Below are 24,642 nucleotides of genomic sequence, written 5' to 3' on the forward strand. Positions count from 1 at the left end.
ATCAGAGGATGGGTACATGGTGGTCATAAAGGGAAGGACATGGTCAGAAACAATGCTCAGGTAGGCCGTGGCATTTAAACGATGCCCAATTGGCACTAAGGGGCCTAAAGTGTGCCAAGAAAACATCCCCCACACCATTACACCACCACCACCAGCCTGCACAGTGGTAACAAGGCATGATGGATCCATGTTCTCATTCTGTTTACGCCAAATTCTGACTCTACCATCTGAATGTCTCAACAGAAATCGAGACTCATCAGACCAGGCAACATTTTTCCAGTCTTCAACCGTCCAATTTTGGTGAGCTCGTGCAAATTGTAGCCTCTTTTTCCTATTTGTAGTGGAGATGAGTAGTACCCGGTGGGGTCTTCTGCTGTTGTAGCCCATCCGCCTCAAGGTTGTGCGTGTTGTGGCTTCACAAATGCTTTGCTGCATACCTCGGTTGTAACGAGTGGTTATTTCAGTCAAAGTTGCGCTTCTATCAGCTTGAATCAGTCGGCCCATTCTCCTCTGACCTCTAGCATCAACAAGGCATTTTCGCCCACAGGACTGCCGCATACTGGATGTTTTTCCCTTTTCACACCATTCTTTGTAAACCCTAGAAATGGTTGTGCGTGAAAATCCCAGTAACTGAGCAGATTGTGAAATACTCAGACCGGCCCGTCTGGCACCAACAACCATGCCACGCTCAAAATTGCTTAAATCACCTTTCTTTCCCATTCTGACATTCAGTTTGGAGTTCAGGAGATTGTCTTGACCAGGACCACACCCCTAAATGCATTGAAGCAACTGCCATGTGATTGGTTGATTAGATAATTGCATTAATGAGAAATTGAACAGGTGTTCCTAATAATCCTTTAGGTGAGTGTATGTACCAACATCTGTTATAGGACGGCATTTATGTTTTCAGCGCCAACCGCTGTTTTCCTGCAATATTTATTTGTATTCCCATCATGAACTGTGCTGTCCTTTCTGCAAGGATTCTTGTAAGGGAACAAAATTAGACTATGTACTGTAATGTTACTGCTTTGTTGTCTTTTTCAGTGACTCCCTAGGGCATGGCCATTTTTTACCATCTGCTCTTCAAAGACAAGTGCACTTCAGACACTTGAATGGTTGAATACTATTCTCAAATAAAAACTGAAAAATAAATTATACAGATAAAAAATTTATAATAAGAGCATTGTTTGTTTGTGAATAACATTTCTAAGTAATGAATAAATTCTGTCCCTGAAAAATGATTATCTTATTGGTCATACATCAGCATGATTACATGCATTGAGTTTTTAATGAATGCTTTCTGCATGGATATTGATGCAGACTGCCTAGTGCATATAGTCTATCCTCTCCAAGGAACAATTAATTCTATGAAGTACTTTGGTCTAAAAAAAAGAAGTTTTTTTTCTCCCTGTCAGAACATGCCACTCTCTTTATCGAAATTTCTTGATCTTGTGTGCATCATACAGTATACATATACATACAGTAGCCTACTAACAACTGTGTGCTGTATTGTCTAGTTAACATATTATACACACACACTTTATATATTAAAGAGGGTAAAATAGTCATTTTTACTTGGCAAAGACAGCACACACAAAATATATTTACACACACACACACACACACACACGTTGGTTTTTGTGGTTTATGGGGACTCTCCATAGGCGTAATGGTTTTTATACTGAACAAACTGTGTGTGCTATTGCCCTACACCAACCCTACACCCTCACAGGAGACTTTGTGCATTTTTAGATTTTCAAAAAAACACCATTTAGTATGTTTTTAAGCCTTTTGAATTACGGGGACATAGGCAGTGTCCTCATAAACCACCTTCATATTGTAATACCTCTGTCATACCCATGTCATTATACAAATTAGTGTCCTCATAAATCACATAAACATGCACACACACACACACACACACACACACACACACACACACACACAAATCAATAATAATATATTGGTATTGGTTGAGAAAGTACACGGATGCAGCATGGTTTTACATGTTGTGTGCTAGTACATGTTGTGTTTTAAGTTTGTGGAACATAAAACTGGGGATTTTTTTACACAATGGAAGCAAATGGTAACCAAAACGGTTTGGACCAACATTATAAAAAAAAAAAAGAAAGAATGAGGGATGACAGAATTTTCATTTTTGGGTGACAAATCCAAATAAAGACACAGAGGAGAAATTTCATATCCATTAATATTTTACTAAAAAATGATCAAAATAAATATTTACAATTTTAACATATTAACCTAGTAAGGACACCACTTTCATCACAGCATTAGAAACCATGGGGAAAAAACCTAATGCCACTCTCCAAACACACTGATCTTCAATATGCATCAGGATCATTGTGTGCGTGTGTGTTTTTGAGACAGAATGAGGGAAGGCAGAGAGGAAAAATACAATGAGAGACAAACATATTATGTATTTGAGAAAAAGTGCATGTGTATTTAACAAGACGAGGGGTCGCCGGAACAGGAGGGACCATAAATTGCACTTTCCGATCAAATGCAAGTTAAACAGAACTGGGCAGAGAAAGACTGATCAGTATGGTGTCCTGAAGCTTTGAAATTGTCCACGTACTGTCCTTTCGTCCAGATGTCCGTTGCTACAGTTTTCTGGAGAACATGCTGAAGGCCTGAATGAGGTTACACAGTGTTTTTCATAAAAAAAGGCCAAAGCTGAACTCTGACCATGGCTCTCACGATACAAACGGTGTCTTCAGAGGCGGTCAGTGTTCTGAACACTTTCTATTCTATTTCTATACATATTTGCGCAGTTAAGTTAGATTCGTTTCTTGTCCGATTGGATTTCAATATATCATTCATAAAGACGTCTGCTCTAAAATGAATGGACAAACATTTAAATACTTTTTTTCAGTAGTCACATAAATCAAAAATAAAATACGCTTCTGTGGAAAAATTAAAACAGTCTAGAGGGTACCATGGTCTACGACTGCACAGTGATTATGCAGGGCATGGCTTGGGAAAGAGCAGCGGCTGAGATGCACTGAGGGTGTGTACCACATTCCCGAGAATCATGGGCGCATAGGTCACTGGCACTGATAACATGCCCATGTTATTAAATCCATAGAAGTTGTACATCTACATATATCAAATATTTTCCATGTGTGTTTTTTTTTAATCGTTTTCTAATCATTATTGCGATGAATCCTTTTCTAAAGATGGTTTAAAAAGAGAATTACACTCTGTCCACTACAGAATTGGCTATTTACAAATTCGTTAAAAAGCAAGCGAGTTGTACAGTCTGCTATTTACAAAACAATGTAAATAATTTACTTTAGGTATGATTTGTCAATATATATGAACTCTTCTTCACAGTTTATTTAATAAGTATTCATTAATACCATATCCATGTTAACAATACCCTCTTGGGCAAACAAATGCCCATTTTTAGCTATGTTAAGATATCGAGATGTGGCGTTTCGGTTTGGCGAGGGTTATAGCAGAGTGTTAGAACAAGCAGATCCTTTTTTTCACCAAACAGCTACCAGTTGAGTTTGCTGTTCTTTCTACCCACCTGCTTTTTCGCCCTCAAAGGCAGCACAAGTTCTTTGAATGTACATGATGGAAACACAGAAGTCTGTGCGATAAGCAGCGCACAGTATCTTGCGGTGGCACCCTGGTGCGTAAAGCCATCAGGGCCTCGGTTCCCTTTCAAAATCTACCTTGTTCTCGCGATCGCTCAGCTTGGTGGCGTCATTGCTGTAGGGTCGGTTTTCTGATGTCTGTTTTGCGGTCTTGCGGAGTTTAAGGCACTTGAACGTTTTTGGTTTTCACGGTAAGTCGGACGACACCAGAGCCAGTCCGGAGCTCTGACGCAGCGAGGGGCCGGAGTGGACAGCCTTGGGGCAGTCGGGAGTCAGGACGCGCCCGTTCTCGCCCACACTCCCCGTAATGGACAGGCGCGCCTTGTTCCGCATGGCTTCGGTGAAGGTGAGCTGCGTGCGGAGAGAAAAGAAAGGTGGGAACAGGAAGAACGGGAGTCAGCTGTGTGCACTTAAAATGCCAGAGCATCATTATTTGAATGAATGCACATTATCAGCAAGCACATAAAAAACACCAGATTATGACACAGTTCAGCAATGAAGCATCTTAAATGCATCTGGCATAGTCCTTCAGAGTCAAAGATTACTTGAAATTCACAACTAGGGTTTTTTTTAAGACTATGCCTAGGGTGAAATGATCATCTCAAGCTTGGTTTAGCTATTCTTCTTTAGGTTACCGCACTGTCGTGTGCAGTCCAGTACCTCAGTCTTCAGCATGCGCAAATATGTGAATGCACGTCTCCGACTTGGAGTACAGGTGAAGGAGACAGAACAAGGACGTCACAAACACAAGAAGCTTTACCACGGCAAGCTACGGCAGCGAAAACAGAGGAGCTCCACTTACGACTGCCGGGCACCTATGTACATCTGACCTCCTACATCTCTACTCCTTCAGTGGCGTAGACGTTGTAACCCTCTCTATATGTGGCTAAACTCTGAGTGCTGTGGGTGGGACTGGGCCCTGGGGAGGGATGGGGGCTGGGGAGGGGGACGGGACTGGGGAGAGGAGAGGAAGAGGGGCGACGTTCAGACTGTTCCACCTTCATTCTCTTGGCCTCGTTTCGGGACTTGTAGCAGAACTCGATGAGGGCCACCAGCATGGCCAGGCCCAGGCCCCCGACCAGAATGTAGAAGACCCCAGCCACATTACTGAGGCTGAGGGCCTGTGAGCTCTTGTCCTAGATGCGAGAGGAGGGAAAGGAACAAGAAGACAGGAAGTTAACGTGGCGGGAGCGGAGCCAACGTACACTTGCACGCACGCATTCAGAGAACAACTCTACGAATCTACTCGCTACCAAAACACATTCACACACATTTACAGCTCACAGACAAATCAATTCATACTGTATCCTCTCAATCAACCTTTCGCTTGCAGGCTACTCTGAAAAGCTGATGTTTTTGTGGCGACTTCTGTCAGGCATCGATGCTTTGACAGCATCTTAAAGGGTGACAATTAGTAAGTAATTACAGGAGATGTTTTAATTTTTCTCTCAAATGGATCGCTAGCTCCACGCTGCGACAGGGTTTTAACTTCTCACTGTGTTCTATCTTATCTCCACATGTGGTGTGTTTCTCGCTCCACAAAAGTCGGGCTTGCTTGGGTTGTCATGCAAAGAGAAATCAATGGTACGCTCGGTTAAATAAATTTAGGAAATCTTCAAAAGCCCAGTCACTTTCATTCCTCTCAGGTACTAGGTTATGCTACTAAAAACAGAGATGCATCTAAGAAGACATTTAGTGTGGAGAAGCAGGGCATGCTTGAACTCTCTACATGCTGGAACTCTGAAATCTCCCTACAGATGAGCATGCGCTAGATACTGGTGACTTTCTGCCTCACTGAGCATTAGACAACAGTGATGGTCCCAGACTTGTGGAGACTGACCTTACTTCCTGAGTCCTTGGGTCCACACTCGCCCTTATCGTACCACCATTTGTTTTTCAGCTTGTCTAAGATGCCTGATTCACTCAGTTTCAAAACGGCAAGGTTTACGGGGGTTCTTCAACCACGCAGAGGAATGTAACACAAATAACATAAATAACATCATAGGACATGTTATTTTATGTTATTCACTCATAACAGCTGACACAGCAGTTGCACTGGCAAAGTGACCGAGCCAAGGGTCCCGTTGTGATACATGTCTCTGTGCTCTATTTATGGGAACAGTGTTTTAGGGCCTGGCACTGGAGCCACAGACATATGAACGGGACCTTGCTCCATCGCTTTGGGTAACGGGCACATACTGCCACGGCCTGCTTCTCTACCAACGCTGGAGGCAATTACTGTTAAACCACAATTATTGGCATATACCATAGGCACCAACCTTTTCATATCCCTCTAATCAAGGTCATTGCAGTTATTATTTTTTAATTTAAATTTAATTTAATGTATATTACAACTTTAATCCATTTGAGTTGTTATACATTTATGCATTTGGCAGATGCTTTTAAGTAAACTGGCTTTGTGTAAAAAAAGAACATATATATATATACAGTATATTTATTTACAAATATAATACATTTATTTCATACTAACTGGCATCGCTCTAGATTTACTGATTATAATTAATTCATCATAATTAAACAATCATAATTCAACTTAATTTGGAGTACTACTTGTGCACAATGCACATTTCTTAATATTAAGCATAAAATGTGTTTTAATGTAACTATTGATGAGAATTGTATGACTTTGAATATTATCTTCAAATGCAAGATATTTAAAGTGTACCTAAAGTATACTTGCAATAGTTATACCAGTTTAGTATACTAAAAGTACCATTGCAAGGTGTTTTTATTAAGTACATAAATATGTAAATGTATTAATAAAATACTTAGAATATTTATTTTTAACTAGGGTTAATATGTATACAAATTTCTGTTAAAAATATTAGCTAATGTTTTAGTGTTATTGCTATCTAGTGCCATTTAAATGTTTACATTTTTGGAGTCTCAATTTTGTATTGTCAATTAGTTTAAGTTTTTCTAGTTTTTGTTTTTATTTTATTAAAACTACCACTGCCTTTGACTTTGTATCATGCCTTTAATACATAATCATAATGCGACACTGCAGCACCTTCCAAAAGACAATGAATGTTCTCTGCATTGCTATAAAAAATGCAGCTAATGCGCCTCAGGAGAAGAAGAACAGCAGCTAAAGAAACTGGAGGTAAAAAGACGCAACTATCAACTTTCAAAGGACAAAAAGTTCCTTGATGAATGCCAGAGGACTGGCGAGGCAATCTGTGCCCAGTATTCCAGGCGAATATTTGTGTTCTGACAGTAATTGCGTTCCTCTCTCTCTTTAGGCTAAACAGGGTCAGGATGAAGGTCATGTATGCGCTTACGCCCCGGCAGATGCTCCCGTTACAGAGGAAACTGTTTACCCGCGTTGGTTGACATAGTGGCTAACCTTCTCACCACCTCCTCCGCTGCCACACTCTCCTTTGTCGTACCACCACTTGTTTTTCAATTTGTCCAACAGGCCTTGTTCATTCAGTTTTAAAACTGCCAGGTTAACTGCACTTCTTGAAACGATAAAACATAGTTTGTCAGTAGCAGCAGTTTGTCATAGTTGAGCAGAATCCAATCAGGTTAAATTAAGAAAGAAAGGGGTGGAAAGTTCTATAGATTAGTCGCCCACTCCCACCCCACTTCCCCTTAGAAAACACTAAGACACCGAACCACAGAGGACAAACCTCTCTTTTCCTGTTTTCATGTTAATTTACACCAGCCCTATTTGTCTACCCGAACTACACACCTCCAGATGGGGGAATGGAAAAATCAATACCTACTCTCCGCTTTAAACCCCCTCCCCAACCCAAGCTACCCTTATTTCCCGTCCTCACTCGACCGCTTTACTATGCACTCAATATTGCTGAGATGCGCAGAGGGACCTCACGATATTGAATGCCTGTTACTTTCCCTATATGCTGCTTACAGACGGTTTAAATGAGCACTGAGGGGTTAAGCCTCTGAAAGTGCTGAATGAGTTTGATCCTATTCCCCAGACCCCTGCATTCCCACCTCTGGCTCAGCCACAAGAAAGCTGGCAACACAATTCTGCTCCGAAACACCAGACGCTATCTTTCCCTGCAGTTCTCAGAATGCTTATCGTTCTGTAGATATTGTTCTATAAATATAAGCATATCATATAAATGTTATTTTACGTACTTGCTATGACAAACAATGGAGTCCAAAAGTCTACAGAATGAATATTGCTTCTATTTTTAAAATTTTCACTGTAAATCAGCATGGTCTTTGTAAAATATTGAATTAAAACGTAAACATTCAAGTCTCATGTCTTAGTACATGCATGTGTCTATTTCTCTATGACATTCAGCATGATTTGACAATATTCATAATCATAATAAACATAGTGTGCTTCAATGGAATCAAGAATGTCTGACCTTTTAAGATGTTATTATTATTATTTTTTACAAATGTACTTATTCAATACAAAAATTATTAATGTGCAAAATATTAAATATTTACTAAATCAAATATTTAATAATAATATGTTTTGTTTTAAATATCAAAATCCTAAAACTTCACATTTTCAATGACAACAAACAAGCAAATAAAGTGCACAATCTTAAATATTTATAAAATTAATAAATTTAGTCAAATTAATTGAAATAAATGAATAAATACATATTTAATTTATTTTTTAAAATTAATATAAAAAAATTGTATTTAAATATTTAGTAAATATTTAATAATTCATTTGTTTTCAAAATTCTAACAATTTATATTTTAATAACAATAAATAAGTGATTAAATGTGAACTAGATTTTAAAATATTTACAAAATTCATAAATTTAGTCAAATTAATATAAATAAATTAGCAAATACATTTAAATATTTAATAACAGTACGTTTGTTGTCAAAATCCTAACAATTTATATTTTCAATAATAAATAAATGTGAACTAGATTTTAAAATATTTACAAAATTCATAAATTTAGTCAAATAAATAAATACTTAATAACAATACTTTTGTTTTCAAAACGCTAATAATTTATATGTTAAATAACAATAAATAAATAAATTTGTAAATGTGAACTAGAATTTAAAACATTTTTTTTTGTTTACAAAATTCATAAATGTAGTATAATTAATTTAAATGAATGAATTTATACATTTAACTTTAGTAATTAATAATAATAATGCATTTGTTTTTATTATAAAACTCCTAAAACTTTATATTTTCATAGATAGATACATATATGGATAGATATAGATAAAATAAGTAATGATTTTAAAATCGTAAAAGTTTATACTTCAATCAATCCATCAATTAATTAATTAATCATTTACATTTATTACTTTTGGACTCCACTGTAAAAGTCTAATCTTGCAAATCTATGATCTAGTTAAGGGTCTAAATGTACATGATGGGAATGATTCAAGAGAGGTTTATCCTGATTGCAGTTTATCCTGAATGCAACATTAATAAACACACAGCCCACAGGAACAAAGAACGGGACAGGGAAAGAATGTAGTGAGACACATCTGAGCTGAGGAGGGGAAGAGAAAGAAGAGCATTAAGGGCAGTGTGCTGCAGATCTGAAGCCGGGTGAATCTCCTGCGCTGGTCTGACATCAAGACAGCAGGAGAAAAGCTGTTACGCCATTGGACGCTCTTCCCCCTGGTATCATGAGAAGAGTCAGACAGACCGCGGTAACTCCGCAACAAAATGGCTGATCCCGGGAGCTACCGTCATCTGTAACTGACTCTTCTCAACCTTTCTTTACACGCTTCATGGTACTTGTAGTGCGTTTAAATGAGCGTACCTTTCAGTACAAGTGGGAAAAAGATCAGACCAGGCAGAATATTCACAGGCTTGTCCATTCGTTGAAATTCATGTTCATTGTTAAACATCCAGACATTTCATCTCAAAAATTCAGTGGCATGAACATTAGCATGCATCAGTTTTAGATTACCTGCTTCTGGTTACATTAAAAAACGAACAAACAAACAAAACAAGAGAAAGAAAACATAGCACTACGTATACAAGACCTTTAACTGCCCACAAGAACACATGAGAAAAGCAAAAAGAAAGAAGACAAAACTAGAAATAGGCACGCCAGGGAAGGTGGAATACCATAACAACACATGACATATTGTTATACTACTCCACCCACCTTAACTGTGAGCCCTTAGGCGTCGCCACCCCCGTAGCCTTTGGAGTCCAGGTTTCCTCCCACTTTCATGGTGTCGCAGGGTTTGCGCTGCTCCGTGTACTCGTTCATCGTGGACTCCAGCAGGAAGGCGTACTTCCCTTTGGATTTTCTCACTCGTGCCACTCCTTCTGCCGTGGTCTTAGTGAACACCGTGGGCTCGGCAGACTTCATGTAGCTCCACATTTTCTCATAAACGGCGATCTTTGACCTCTGAAAGTTGGGGTAGAGGTGTAGAATGGCAGTGAAGTGTGCAGAGGAAGTGTAGAGGGTGCAGGTTATGTGTTAGTCGCTGAATTATTACAGTTATTACAGTTTATAGTTTGGAGGTTTAGAGAAAATTACAGTTTAGAGGTTAGAGACTTTTTTCTCTCAATTGCGAGTTTATATCTCACAACTGAAAAAAGTCAGAATTGTGAGATAAAAAGTCGCAATTACATTACATTTTTTTTTTTCAGTGGTGGAAACAGGTTTCTATAATTTATATACACTACCAGTCAAACGTTTTTGAACAGTAATTTAGTTTGGGATTTATTTGATCCAAAATACAGCTAAAGTAGTAACATTGTGAAATATTTGTACTATGTAAAAAACTGCTTTCTATTTGAATATTTTTTAAATGTAATTTATTCCTGTGATCAAAGCTGCATTTTTAGCATCATTACTCCAGTCTTCAGTGTCACATGATCTTTCAGAAATCATTCTAATATGCTGATTTGCTGCTCAAGAAACATTTATTATTATTATCAATATGTAAAACAGTTGAGTACATTTTTTGCAGGATTCTTTGATGAATAGAAAGATCCAAAGATCAGCATTTATCTGAAATGCTTTGAAATCACAGGAATAAATTGCATTTTAAAATACATTCAAATAGAAAACAGTTGTATTAAAAAGTAAAAATATTTATAATGTTTTTGGATCAAATAAATGCAGGCTTGGTGAGCAGAAGAAACTTCTTTAAAAAACAAAAAAACATTAAAAATCATACTGTTCAAAAACATTTGACTGGTAGTGTATAAAATATGCAGTTTTAGTTGTGATTATGTATATGTTGCCATTCATAATTTGCCAGGTTTGTAATTATGTGTATGAGATCCTAAAGCATATAGTTTAATTTTGTTTTAGAACCTAAACAATTAATTGTGAACCAAACAAGACCTGAGAAACCTAGTATATGTTCTTAGCTTGGTTTAGTAATCTGTGGGTTTTCACTCTTTTTTTTTAAATGCAGCATTAGACATCTTCTCGTTTTGGAGTCAGTCCTTTTCACCCCCCCTTAACAAAACAAATCCACCCTCCCCTCAACCCATTAGCTTTGGCCACTTACCCTGAAGAACTCTTTGGTGGAGCCTGAGTCAAGAGTACCATACGCTATGTCTGTCTGCTTGGCCAGGTCCTCAGCGCTCTCAATGGGCGACACCATCCTCTCCACAGTGAGGAAAGCAGCCAGGTTGGCCGTGTAGGAGGAGATGATAATGAGGGTGAAAAACCACCACACTCCACCCACGATGCGTCCAGATAGAGACCTACATCACCGGAAGGGAAGAGAGTGGAGAGGAAAATGACCATGCAAGGAGGGTTTGAAGGAAAGGTGAATGACAAAGCAATGAAAGAAAGGATAACATTGATTTAAAAAAAGGAAGGAAAACATTGGGGAAAAGAGAAAGAGGAAAACAGGAGGAGAAAAGGAGAGAAATGTTTTGTCAACTTTAAAAAGACAGAATTGCTGCTTTAAAATAATTGAAAAAGACTGAAATATTAAAAATAAAATTTAAAGGATTCGTTTATTTAAAAACTCCAAAAATTATGTCGCATCAAACCTGTATGATGTTATTTTTCCATGTACACTACTGTTCAAAAATTTGGGTTTAGTCATTTTTTTTTATTGAGGATGCATTAAGCCAAATGCATTGACCAAAAGTGACAGTAAATAGGCTACATATATAATGTTACACAAGATATCTATTTTAAATAAATGCTGTTTTACGTTCTTTTCAAAGAAAAAAAGGTCACATTTTCTACAAAAATTATACGCAGCACAAATGTTTACCAATAAGAGATATTTCTTCAGCACCAAATCATCATATTTCTGAAAACTGATTTCTGAAGCATCATGTGATACTGAAGACTTTTGAACAGTAGTATACCATAAAATAAAACATTTCTGAAGAATCTTCACATTGAACTCCATACGACGACAGTTCATAGTGACAAACTTTGCCAAAAAGAGTAACAACCATCATAAAAGTACTCCACATGACATAAAAATGTTGGAAAATATATATAACTATAAATATCAACAACTCTAAATATACCATCATTAAATATGGTCAGGTTTGGTCTTGCAACAAGTAAGAATCAATGACTTTTAACATCTAACCTGCACCATAGGTGACATATTCAATAACAGCTTAAAATATGATCTATTCATCGGTGCATTTGTAATACTTTTAATGTGCTTTTGTTGTTATAGTTTCCTTTTTGGAGGTCACTATAAACTTCTTGTTTGGAAAAGAGCTGCATGAAGATTTAAAATTCTCATTTTGAGTTCAACAGATAAAACAACAACATACAGATTTGGAACGATTTGATTTCTTGCTGAAGTCTCTCTTTAAATTCAGGCATCCAGGCAGTAGTTCCTCTATGGTGACCTTACAGAGGCTACTGTAGATCTTCAGTTGCTTACAGTATAAAACACAGCCTGTCAAAACAGTTTCACCGCAGTGATCATTTAATTGACTCTGTGTAGGTAAGGGTCTCCTCCACTAAGAGGGATATCTCTCCGACCGGTTGCCATGAAGACAGATTGGCTATTTAGAGTTGGCCGGCAGGGACGTCAACCACGAAGGGGGTGAAGTGCTAAAACCCGACACTGTTTAAATTCTCACCTCACCCCGATTATGCAAACCAGTTTACAGGATGGTGGTGCAAAATTTATGCAGGCATGTCCTTCTTTTGCCGCTGTCAAGGAAACATTTCTGTATTAAGACGCAGTGGTTAACATAATTAGCTTTTAGGAATAGACTCAAAGCGGGCCGTCACCCACCTGAGGTTTGAAGCAGAGCACATTGTGTAACTTGAAATCCACCGCTAATCGCTAACCTGCATGCAGACGCACCATTCAAGCCCGGTGACGTCTGAGGATCAGATGCGCCAGGGCTCACACTAACCATGGTTAATCGATTTGACTTCATGAGACAAAGCCAATTTAATAAGAGCCTAAATTGAGTGGACACGAAACTAGTGAGTCACCCCTCGGGCCGCTCCGCTGCCCTGCCGCTTGGCATACAGTATCATTCATAAAGACATATGATCCATGAACAAACAGGAATTCTCTCTGGTCCTCATAATGTCATTTCTTGTAAAACATATCCTCTGATCACAGCTCAATGATAAGAATCAAACTGTCTCTGTAGATTTCACACATACACACAAGCACAAAATAAGCAAACTATCCCTCAAAGCAGCTCATTATCAAAGCAGTGCCATTAGAGCTGCGAAGTGGGATGTGCTACTGTCAGAGAAACCCTGCGCATTACTCACTACGCCGCTTTTATGCAGATTTCCCAGCGAGGAGGACACATCAGCATGTGTGTATTTGAGCGAGAGAATGTTTGGTAAATTTCAATTACATTCTGAAACGTCAGCAGAGGTAGATTTGTGGAGGGAGTCAGAGAGAAAGCAAGCGAGGTGCAGAGAGAGAAAGGAACGGAGAGACCTTGACATGCCGTAGATAAATGGAAAGGTCACTGCCCGCAGCCACAGTGAGCCTCCGGCATTTTATTTATTCATGGCTTCCTCTCGACTGCTCTGATTAAGATTTAATACCTGCAAATCAATTTCGCCATGCGTGAGACTGGAGTCATTCACAATCACACTCCACATTACTGATCAAATTGGAAAAATAAAAAAGCAAGCTCTTACATTAGCCCATTAAAAATACATTCATTCCTATTTGGCAGCAATTTCTATCTCTTGGTCGTTGTCAGATACAGCATGTGGCGTCTTCAAACACCTGGATGTCTCAAAATTAAGTTTTGATACATTTAGAGCATTAAATTTAGAAATTATCTTCATGGAACATGATCTTTACTTAATATCCTAATGATTTTTGGCATAAAAGAAAAATCGATAATTTCGACCCATACAATATTGTTGGCTATTGCTACGAATATACCTACTTATGACTGGTTTTGTGGTCCAGTGTCACATATAGGCTATATATCAGAAATTTTCAAAAGTTGCGATGTCAAGAATCCTTGAATATGATGATCCACTTGTCAGGGACTCACTTCCTAAAATAAAAAAGGAATCTATACTGCCACAGAAATATTAAGCTGTTTTCAACACTGATAATATGCGTAAATGTTTCTTAAGCACCAAATCAGTATGATTTTTGAAGGATCATGTGACATAAATGAAAATAAATAAATGAATTTGTTTTTTCAAGTGCAAGTAATTTGTATTGTCACAGGCTACAATTCCATATAAAATGAGCAGCTTTAGTTGTGCTTATATTACACATTATAATATTTTTATGACACATTTCTTCGTATTATTAGTGTTGAAAACTGCTTAACATTTTATGGAAACCCTGATATAGTTTTTGTCAAGATTCTTTGATGTATTGAAAGTTCAGAACAGTATTTATTTTTTTATCAATTTAATGCATAATTGTTGACAAAGTATTAATTTATTTAAAAAAATCATGGTAGTGGTTATATATTCATGTATAACAACCCATTGACACTGTATAAGAAATTGTAATCCAAATGTCATATAATATTAATATTAATGTTATATAACATTATCCTCAAAACCCTTTTTGAAAAGTCTTTTTCTTTTCCTTAATTTCCATGAACCTCCTAGCACCCACCCCTGTCAGAAAGCCCATCAGAGTTGTATTTCATGACTTATTAATGTATAGTAGAATGAGTGTATTTACACAAGTATCAAAACCACAGGAAACAATGTATCTCTCTGTACCATTTTTGACAAAAAACATCTTAACAGCTGGCCTTTTTATTTTCATGCACAACAGCACAGAAAACAAGTCTCATGCTGATTGCCATGACAACAGCAATTTAGGACGGCCGCACCTGTGAGTTCAAGGGCAGAGAAATCCACCGCTGCTCTGTACCAACAGCCAAATTGTTATTTCCATCCACTTCAAATACTGGATTCCACTAAAACACCATTAATTTTTCGAAATTAAATCCAAACGTCACTGATAAGCATGACACACTCTCTAGTCTAGAACAATACCCATCAACTTCTACAATGCATGTCATAAGCAAAATTGCTTCCAACGTTTTTAATTGCACTTGTCTGCAAATAAATTATATAATACAAAAAAGTTATCGTATTTGAAAAGGTCATATATTATATGGCATTATTTCACTGGAAAACAAGTCATCTAACTACGTCATGTGTATTACTTGTAATGCAGCACATAACGCTTGCTGTTTTGGGCATGTGTTTCATCTGTGCATGGTCATGAATCTAAAAAGGAAATTACAGTTCAAGGGTATCAACTTTTATCCCAGAGTGTCTTATGTAGATAAATGATTTGTGGGCTGAATTGATCATTTTGGCATGAAGAAAACCTGGGGCAAAGCTTCTTCTGCTGTAGCGTAATCTCCTTTCTCTCATTTCCGTCACTGTTACAGCACTGGCCTGGTGAGTCAATCATATCCTTACATCCCTCCCATGATCTCTCTCTCTTCCTAGCCCTACAATCATTTCCAAGCCATCTGAGGAATAAAAGAAGTCAGTGAATAGAGGCAATTATTGGAGCAAGATCGACCATAAAATACAAAAGTAGGAGCAGAAGAAGAAAGCAAGAGAGAGAGAGAGAGAGAGAGAGGGGGGGGGGGGGTCGAAAGAGACAAAGAAGGCAAAAGAAAAGGAAAATTGTTCTTTGACACCCGAAAAAACACGTTTGTGTGTCATAGGTGCAAGAGAAAAATGAAAATCATAGCTTTTTTTGATCAATTTTCCATATATCCCCTCCCCTCTTTATATCCAGTTAAGTACATGCTACACCTGCAAACACAAGAATCCTTGAAAAAATTCGTCAGCTTCACACAAACTCGAATAAATGCAAGCGAAGGACTTCAAGGAATTGACACTTCAAGAAAAGGTTTTATATAAGGGCTGCGACACAATCTTACACTCCGCATACCGAACCTATGACTACCATTAGCATATCTTAATTCCCCATGATGCAACTTCAAGAGGCTTCGTTCACCGAGGCTGCATGTGCTCGAATCTGAAAATGAGGTTTTTTTTAATCTTCCCATGTCTGATAGGGTCCGCTGCCCACATGCATTACAACTACAAAATCACTGCAATAGCGCACACGCCAGATGCTGGCTGTTTCCGAGGCTCAGGAAGCTGCTCTACCTGTCTGCTAATGGCACCTGCCCGCCTGAGCCAAAAACACGACAGGGGAAACAGGCAAGAGTTATGACCCTGTCCAGCCCCATCACACAAAACGCCCTCAGAATTGTCATACCCCATCATTCTCATCAATCATCTTCCTTACAAACTGTTTTCCTCGCTGTTTAAACTGTGAACAAGGAGTATACGTGGAAGAGAGCGGTGCTGAATGAAACTCAATTAATTACATGTAGCTCGACTGTAAGAAATGCATTAAAATAAGATGACTCAAAATGACAAAATCAATGCCTCTCTCTGAAGTGCTGTGTTTATGAATCAATATTTCGATGGAGATTCAAGCTCAAACTGAGCACTGTCTTATTACACAATCAAAGTTGAAGTGTGTAATTTCAGCAGCACTAAAAAATAATATCAGATAACAGAGACCTGAAATCAAGTCTTTTAGAACAGGACTTTTCAAACTTTGTTCAGCAATATATTTTCCTGTATAAAGATTCATCAATAATGTGTGAGGAAAACATTAAGAGTGATATTAAGAAGACAACATCTCAAATTTGAAAAACTGGTTTGAAATTCAACTAAACAACAACAGCAACAATTATTATTTTATAATAACAATAATTATGAATATTATTATTATTAGAAATAAAATAAACAAATACAACATTAATAATAATTATTAATAATAATATTTCTGTATAAAGACTCTATAAAATACTGTGATGTAATACTGTGATGATGAACATAAAATGTAATATTTTACTTATTATAAGTTACAGTCGTGGTCAGAATTATTGGCACCCTTGGTAAATATGATCAAAGAAGGCTCTGAAAATAAACCTGCATTATTAATCTTTTTGATCTTTTATTTTAAAAAAATCACAAAAATCTAATCTTTTATTGAACTAAAACAATTGAAAATGGGGGAAAGTCTCATTACGAAATAAATGTTTTTCTCAAATACACGTTGGACACAATTATTGGCACCCCTAGAAATTCTTATGAATAAAATAAGTATATTCCCATTCATATTTACAATTTTGAGGACTCCAGGGGGATTATGAACATGAAATTATCCAGCCATGGCTTCCTGTTTCACAGAAATATAAATAGATGGGAAAACAAAGCCCAAATTCCCTTAATCATCCATCACAATGAGAAAAACCAAAGAATGTATTTCTGATATGCAGCAAAAGATAATTGAGCTTCACAAATTAGTGAAGTGGCTTTAAGAAAAGAGCTAGAGTAGTGAAAATTCCCATTTCCACCATCAGGGCAATAATTAAGAATTTCCAATCAACAGAAAATTTTATGAATCTGCCTGTAAGAGGACATGTGTTTATCATCCTAATGCACGGTGAGAAGGAGAGTTTGAGTGGCCAAAGACTCTTTAAGGAACACAGCTGGAGAATTGTAGAGAAAGGTTGAGTTTCGGGGTCAGAAAACCTTAAAAAAAAATAGTCAAACAGCCCCTACATCACCACATGTTGTTTGGGAGGGTTTCAAGAAAAATTATCCTAGCTTATCCAAAAACAAACTCCAGCATATTCAGTTATCAGGCACGACTGAAACTCCAAATGGGACTGGCTTCTAAGGTCAGATGAAACAAAAAATGTTGCTTTTTAGCAGCAAACACTCAAGATGGGTTTGGTGAACACAGGGATAAAAAGTACCCCATGTGTACAATGAAAGATACTGCTGTATTTTTGATGTTGTGGGCCTATATTTCTGCTGGAGGTTAGATTTTTGTGATTTTTTTAAATAAAAGATCAAAAGGATTAACAATGCAGATTAATTTTCACAGCCCTCTTTGATCATATTTACCAAGGGTGCCAATAATTCTGACCACGACTGTATATTAGAAGTTATTATTATAAGTTCAAATGATAATAATAATAATAATACTTATAATTATTATGATAATGATTATTATTATCGGTGTTGCTGTTAACAAATATTACCCTAATCTAAATCTGAAACAAATTATAATAATAATAATTATTTTCCTGTACAGTATAAAGACTCATTAATACTGCATGATAAAAGTAATAATTGTGATATTATGAAGACAACATGATGATCCCAAAATTAAATCAACTAGTTAAATGTGTATCTTTATTCCTATACTAGAAGGACAGCGACAGGGGAAAACTACTACATTTCCCCCAACAAATAATTGTGCAGATTTGGTTCAAACTTCTTATTATAAAAATAAAATAAAATACTCTTATCATAAAAATAAAAATTGTAAAATATTTGTATTTTCTCTCAAACTGGGCCTCTAAGACACCTGGTTTACGAGCCCCTGGAAATCTCATGGACATCAGTATTAAAACCCCTGTATTAGCTTATGATCTGTCTTGTGACAAATGGGTTTGGCTCCACTGTGCTCCACGAAAATGGAATGTGAAAATTAATATGAAATCAATCAAAAAAAAAAAAACTTTACTGCAGGGCAGTACGTTCCCGTGGGAAAAGAGAAAGTATCTTAATGTAACTGTTAAATATGCATATAACTATCAAGTGCATAAGAAAAAGAAAGCAAATCTGCACAATTGAATAACCAGTAGGCTATTAGACAGAGAAGAGGAGGAGGAGGAGGAGGAGGATGAGGAGGAAAGGACAAGTACCGACACCCGGGTAATGCTGCTGCGCAACTGCGTCATCTTGTCTAAATCAAGAACATTGAGGTAAAGGCACATGCTGACTAAAGAGAATTAATGGCATGTTCTAAAGAAAATGAATGGAAGTGCTTTTTCCCGATTTTTCCGTCATTTATCATTGGCTCCTATCCAACTCATGAATCTTTATTAGTTATATGCAAAAACGATGAAAGCATGATTCTTATAAGTCCTAAATGGTTCCTATTAAGCCAAATCAAAACCATAGGCCCTCTACAGCGCTGTGATGTACAGGCTATAGAGCAGAAGAGATAGACGCTATGGTTTTGATGGCTCTCTAAGTACCTGCTGTCTTCCGCCATGCTTTTTACTGCTCTTCTCTTCCCCTTGGCCTGTCATGAGTGATTTCTTATCTGGTGAGGGCTGAAAAATAAAGCCTGTTTTTTTCTCTCTTCTCTTGATAACACTTCTTAAAGAGCTCTATCGTGGTCATGCAGGTGCTTATTACACAGAGAAAAGAGAGGGTGAGTGGGGGTGCGAGCGAGAGCCGGCGCTGCGGTGAGCCTGATGTTAAACCCGCAGGCGAAGGAAGGAGCAAGAGACAAATAACAAAAACAAACTGCCACACAGAGTAACGATGAATGACTAGCACGTTTCCTGTGAGACTCCTGTGAGAACTAGCTGGCAGGACAGACGGGCAATGTGTGGACATCAAATGGGACGATGAGCGTTCGGACTGTTCCGCTGGACCCCAGACCCCCCACTTGCTTCACTGATGGTAAAATTCATCAAGGTGCAAAGTGGAATGACACCTCAGTTACTTACTGAGGAACCGGAGAGACAAAGTGTGATGTATTCGGTAAATACAGAGTACAACATATTCAAGGGATAATTCACCCAAAAATGAAAATTCTGGCATAATTTATTGTTTTCAAAAATGTTTGACTTTCTTTCTTCTGTGGAACACAAAAGAAGATATTTTGAGGATTGTTACAACTGCTTTTGTACATACAATGAAAGTCGATGGGTTCCAAAACAACTTTGGTCTTCATTGACTTCATTGACAAGATTTTTCTTTTTTTGAAAGGTCTGGAATAACAACAATTTTTTTTTTTTTTTTTTTTTTTTGGGTGAACTGCTCCTTTATGACTGACATTTGCTACATACAAATGGAATATGACCATATCCATAAGTACGTTTACATGCATGTATATTGTCATGTACACTACCGTTCAAAAGTTTAGGGGCCATAAGATGTGTTTTTGAAAGAAGTCTTTATGCTCACCATTTACCTACCATTTCACTTTTGAATGGTAGTGTAGAGAAAATCACAGTAGCTTGATTATAACTGTGCATGTAAACGTTCTTAGTGATGGTTGTGACTTGGTTGTTCCTCGCTCCCCAAAGATTCAAAGCAGATACAATGAATAAACAGCGAGTGTTAATGCAAGTTCTCCCACTTGGCTGCTCCTCCATGTTCTTTAATTCAGACTTTGTCATCAAATCACTATGGAAACTACAGCAATGACTCATACTATTTCAGGTATCAGATATTACCATATCAGAGACATTAACTGTATTAATTACCACTGCAATTTACATTTTTTTCCTCTCAAGAAATTTTGTAGAGGTGGTTTGATTTTACTGACCTGGGCGAGATGTCGCAACCCTGCTGCATGAAGGCTCCAAGGGAGAACCAGAGACTGTTGAAGATCCCGAACTCATTGGGGGGCTGGTCGCTAGGCAGACCGTCAGTGCCCTCCTCGGGCTCCTCGGTGTGCCACTCGTACGGGCTGAAGCGGCTGACCAGGAAGAGCACCACGCTCACGCCGATGTAGGCGAACACAATGCACATCCAGATCTCGTAGGCCAGCGGGTCCAGGAAGGAGAAGACACCCGGTTTGGACTTCTGGGGCTTCTTGATCATGATAGAGATGCCCAAACTCATAAAGGGTTTTGAGAAGTCAATGACCTCCTCCCGGACCAGAGTAATAGTCAATGGGGCCACAGCGATTTCCGCTTTCTAGAGCAACAGAAAAGCATTTTTATATTCTTTAATCACTTCAAAATATGCTTGCTTACAAGCAAAATAGACATAATGACTTTGTTAAGTTTATTAACTGAGCCATTTGATTGGATAAGTTAACACTAAATAATTGCCTTCACAGCTGAGATCTCATATTTCAACATTATACTTAGAGAAGAAAAGAGCGAATAAAAAGAGAAAATAATAATCTGCGGATTCCCACCTCTCCTCACATCATATTTTATAACTTCTCTAATTGAACAAGGCTTTGCATATTAATGTAAAAAAATCCAAGGAGTTAATCCAAGAGGCTTAATACTGAGGTTTGGGGAGAAGGATAAACTAATCAATGCAGAAAAAAAAGATGCTTACAGCAAAAGAGAGAAAAAACTGTAGAGTCTAAAGTCGGGCTGCACATTTTGCTGCATGGTAAATCCAAAAACAAGATTATTGTTGGTGACTTAGTGACACTTTAGACCTCGGCAGGGCTGCGCAAGACTAATCCAAAAAACAAATTAAAGTTTCTCATAACTGTTCGACACTTTCAAGAGGAAGAAAAAAACTTTTGGGCTGTGTGTTTTCTGGTGCTCAGCAAAAATCTACAAGATGACAAGCACTGGCTGTATGCAGTGCTCATTAATAAACATCAGCCTCTGAAAGGATGCTCTTTCTTTTTTTCTCTGTTCACCAGACCCAGAGCTAAAAGTTTACAATGAAAATTGCTTAGATTATCTCAAATTCTCATCAGGCATTTTTTGAATGCTCCATGTTTAAAAACCATACACTTATGGTTTTTACAAGTATTTCTATTTTGTACTGTATAAGCAGTGTTGGAGAGTAACTAGTTACATGTAATGGAATTATATAATTTAATTGCAAAATAAATGTTACTGAGAAAAAAGTGTAATTAAATTAGTTACTTATGAAAATGTTAAAGATTACAAAGGGGTTACATCTCCATATTTTCACACACATTCAATTGATTTCTTTCCCAAATTGCATTGAATGCTCTAAAATATGAGACACCATTGGTCACAGAATAGGACACATTTATTTGATAACTGTTTTATTTCCTATTTAGGTTTATGCATATGCCTTTATTTTTTTTTTATTAACCGTTTTTTCCCTCAAAACATTGTTAGATGCCTGTGTTTCCTGTCATATCAATGCAAAGATTTAATTAAGAAAACAGTATCATAGCTATTAAACTACATCTTGTTATGATTTTAAATCTGTAATTAACCTCAGAACGATCTAAAAGTAAAAAGAGGTTTTAAAGTCTGATTTTGTGGTGGCTGTGTTTTAAAATTTGTACAATCTTAAGTGATGAAGGATTTTGAGAAGCACGTCATCTATAAATATCACGCATAAGTCAGAACATTGCAAAAAAGTAAGAAGAATATAATTTACCCCGTACACCAGCTCCCCAACCATCCCGTTCCAGATCTTTGTCTCTGGGTCCCGAGCTCCATACTTTCCATCAGGTACGATGGAGATCTTATACTTGAAACCAATGTGTTTAGCAATTTCATATGCCAGATCCACGCAGTATCCCTCATATTGCTCATTGCCCTCGTACATCTCCCAGTTCTTCTTCAGCATTACATACGGCCCTTCCTGAATGAACAAAACAACGAAGTACTTTCAATGGGCAACATGTGACACTTTTGCAAACAAGTAAAAGTGATTCAATTTCCATGTTGTTACATTTAATTTGTATTCTATATTCTAAATATGTATTGCGTAGTTATAGATGAATAAAACTGTTGTAGAAGCAGTATTAAAGATAATTACAGTCATTATGTTAGCCTGTGCCTGATTGATTTGCTATTCAAATGCTAGCCATAAGAACATATTGCTTTTGTTTTAAATTGACACGAGTCAAAATTCTCCCACATAAAACCAAGGATTTTCATTTAGGAATAAATGTTTTAACGTTTAAGAAAGGGTGCATGTATGAAACCATAACAAAGCATTCATACAAGCATTAAAATATAACATAAAGCATGTGTGCTGTACATGATTCAAAGCAATGATAACTGACCCATAAAATTCACAACCACAATTTATTACAATTGCATGCCTTTATCAACATTTGAACAGCAAACTGCTATTGCAAACCTGTCACACGCAACAACACAGAATTTGCTTCTAACTGTCGCTGAAACGTATAAGGGATCACAGTTCAGAGGACGAAAAGAAACATTTGTGCAGGAAAAAGCCACACCACAAACACAAACGGTCATTTTTAGTCATCAGTACTGTCATAACAAACAATTTCTAACACAATACAGGTGCTATACAGCAGCAAATAAAAATGTTTACTTGCAAGGTGATGGCAGAACATTTACATAAAAATCCTGAAAACCTGCTTCCCTTTTACAAATATTTTCTAAGCCATATGGCTGGCCTAAAATGATGAAAGGCAGAAAGCCCAGTAGGGAGAATTAAATATTTCACACACAGCAAATAGAGCTCTCCACACTGAATGTCAACGGAAGATCCGTTTAATCTCAAATTTGTTTGATGTATGAGAATGCAACCTTCTCCTAAAATCTTTTTTACAAGCACAGGGCAGTGCTGTTCCTGGTCAGTGTTTTTCTACAGGTAAAAACCGAAAAATAAAAAGGATCTAGCATTTGTAGCAGGTAATGCCTCAAGGGGGATCTCTTGTGTCATGAGGTGGTGCATAGGCAGTCATGCAAAATCATGTCTTACAAATACCACATAAAAAGTCTTCATAGTCACTAAACTTAAAGGGATAATTCACCTAAACTGGAACCCATTTACACACCATCTGAGTTTCAAAACCAATGACTGACTTTTTTTCTGTGGAATACAAAAGGAGATAGTTAGACAGAATGTCCAAGCTGCTCTTTTTCACAAAATGAAAGTGAATGATGGCCAAGTTAAATTTCATTCAGTGGTCTTCATTACTTTCCTTGTGTTTTTGTTGGACAGCTCTATTTTCTATCCACCTTCATTGTATGTCCAAGCTGCGCTTTTCCACAATTAAAGTGAATGGTGACCAACCACGATTTTGAGAGCAAGTCATTTGGACTGCTTTTATGATGCATTCATGGTACTTTTTGGTTCCCATCCACCCTCATTGTATAGAAAATGAGCAGCATGAATTTCTTCAAAACTTTTTTGTGTTCCACATTAGAAAGTCATGCGAGTTTGGAAACATGAAGATCAGCAAACAGTAGCTAAGTTTCCATCCAAATTTACGAATTAAACTTATGTGCAAAATTGGAATATCGCATAAAACATTTACAAATAAAGCACCATTTCTATTTTTCGAGTGAGTTAAAGAGAACAAAATCGTTACTTCCTGATTAAGTTGTGCTAAATATCACAAAGAAAAATTTAGTTTTTTGCAGTAGGAGAAGGCACTGCATAAATTTTTTTTTGTATACAATAAATTACGAGCTTTAGAGTGTGCAGCCGAAAGGGATAAAGTTATCTTATTTTCTGTTTGGGAATGCAGTTCTGGGAGTTAATTATAACGAAGCACTTGATGAGGCTTTGCTCAAGCATAGTCCAGTTTTATGCTGTCCCATTGCAAAGTCACATGTCTTTTTCTGATGAGTATTAAGGAATTTATTTGGTAAAAGTGTTTCCATCATAGTTTATGCGCATGTTTTCTTACAGGATACAAAATTGATCAGACTTAGTTGAACGCATACATTTTTATGCACATTTTTAGAACTTATGTGCATCTTGGCATTTCCATCCAGCGTTTATTTTTTAATTTTTTATGTGATATCCCAAAATGCGCAGAAAAATAGGTGGGTGGAAACATAGCTAATGATCGTTTTCTTTTTTGA

The 24,642-nt window shown here is 37.2% G+C and overlaps 1 protein-coding gene across 1 annotated transcript in view; it reads right to left on the reverse strand.

Annotated features, from left to right (window-relative positions):
- Nucleotides 1-2,198: 2,198 nt before the first annotated feature.
- Nucleotides 2,199-24,642, reverse strand: part of LOC306862306 (glutamate receptor 4-like) — a 92,437-nt gene continuing 69,993 nt past the window's right edge. The window contains 8 exon segments of the mRNA XM_079405050.1: nt 2,199-3,974; nt 4,622-4,759; nt 6,991-7,105; nt 9,725-9,756; nt 9,758-9,973; nt 11,091-11,289; nt 20,436-20,809; nt 22,223-22,429. Of these exon segments, the coding sequence (XP_079261176.1) occupies nt 3,810-3,974; nt 4,622-4,759; nt 6,991-7,105; nt 9,725-9,756; nt 9,758-9,973; nt 11,091-11,289; nt 20,436-20,809; nt 22,223-22,429 (1,446 nt within the window). The 3' untranslated portion in view covers nt 2,199-3,809.

Source organism: Barbus barbus (genome assembly GCF_936440315.1).
Source record: "Barbus barbus genome assembly, chromosome: 43".
Lineage (NCBI taxonomy): Eukaryota > Metazoa > Chordata > Actinopteri > Cypriniformes > Cyprinidae > Barbus > Barbus barbus.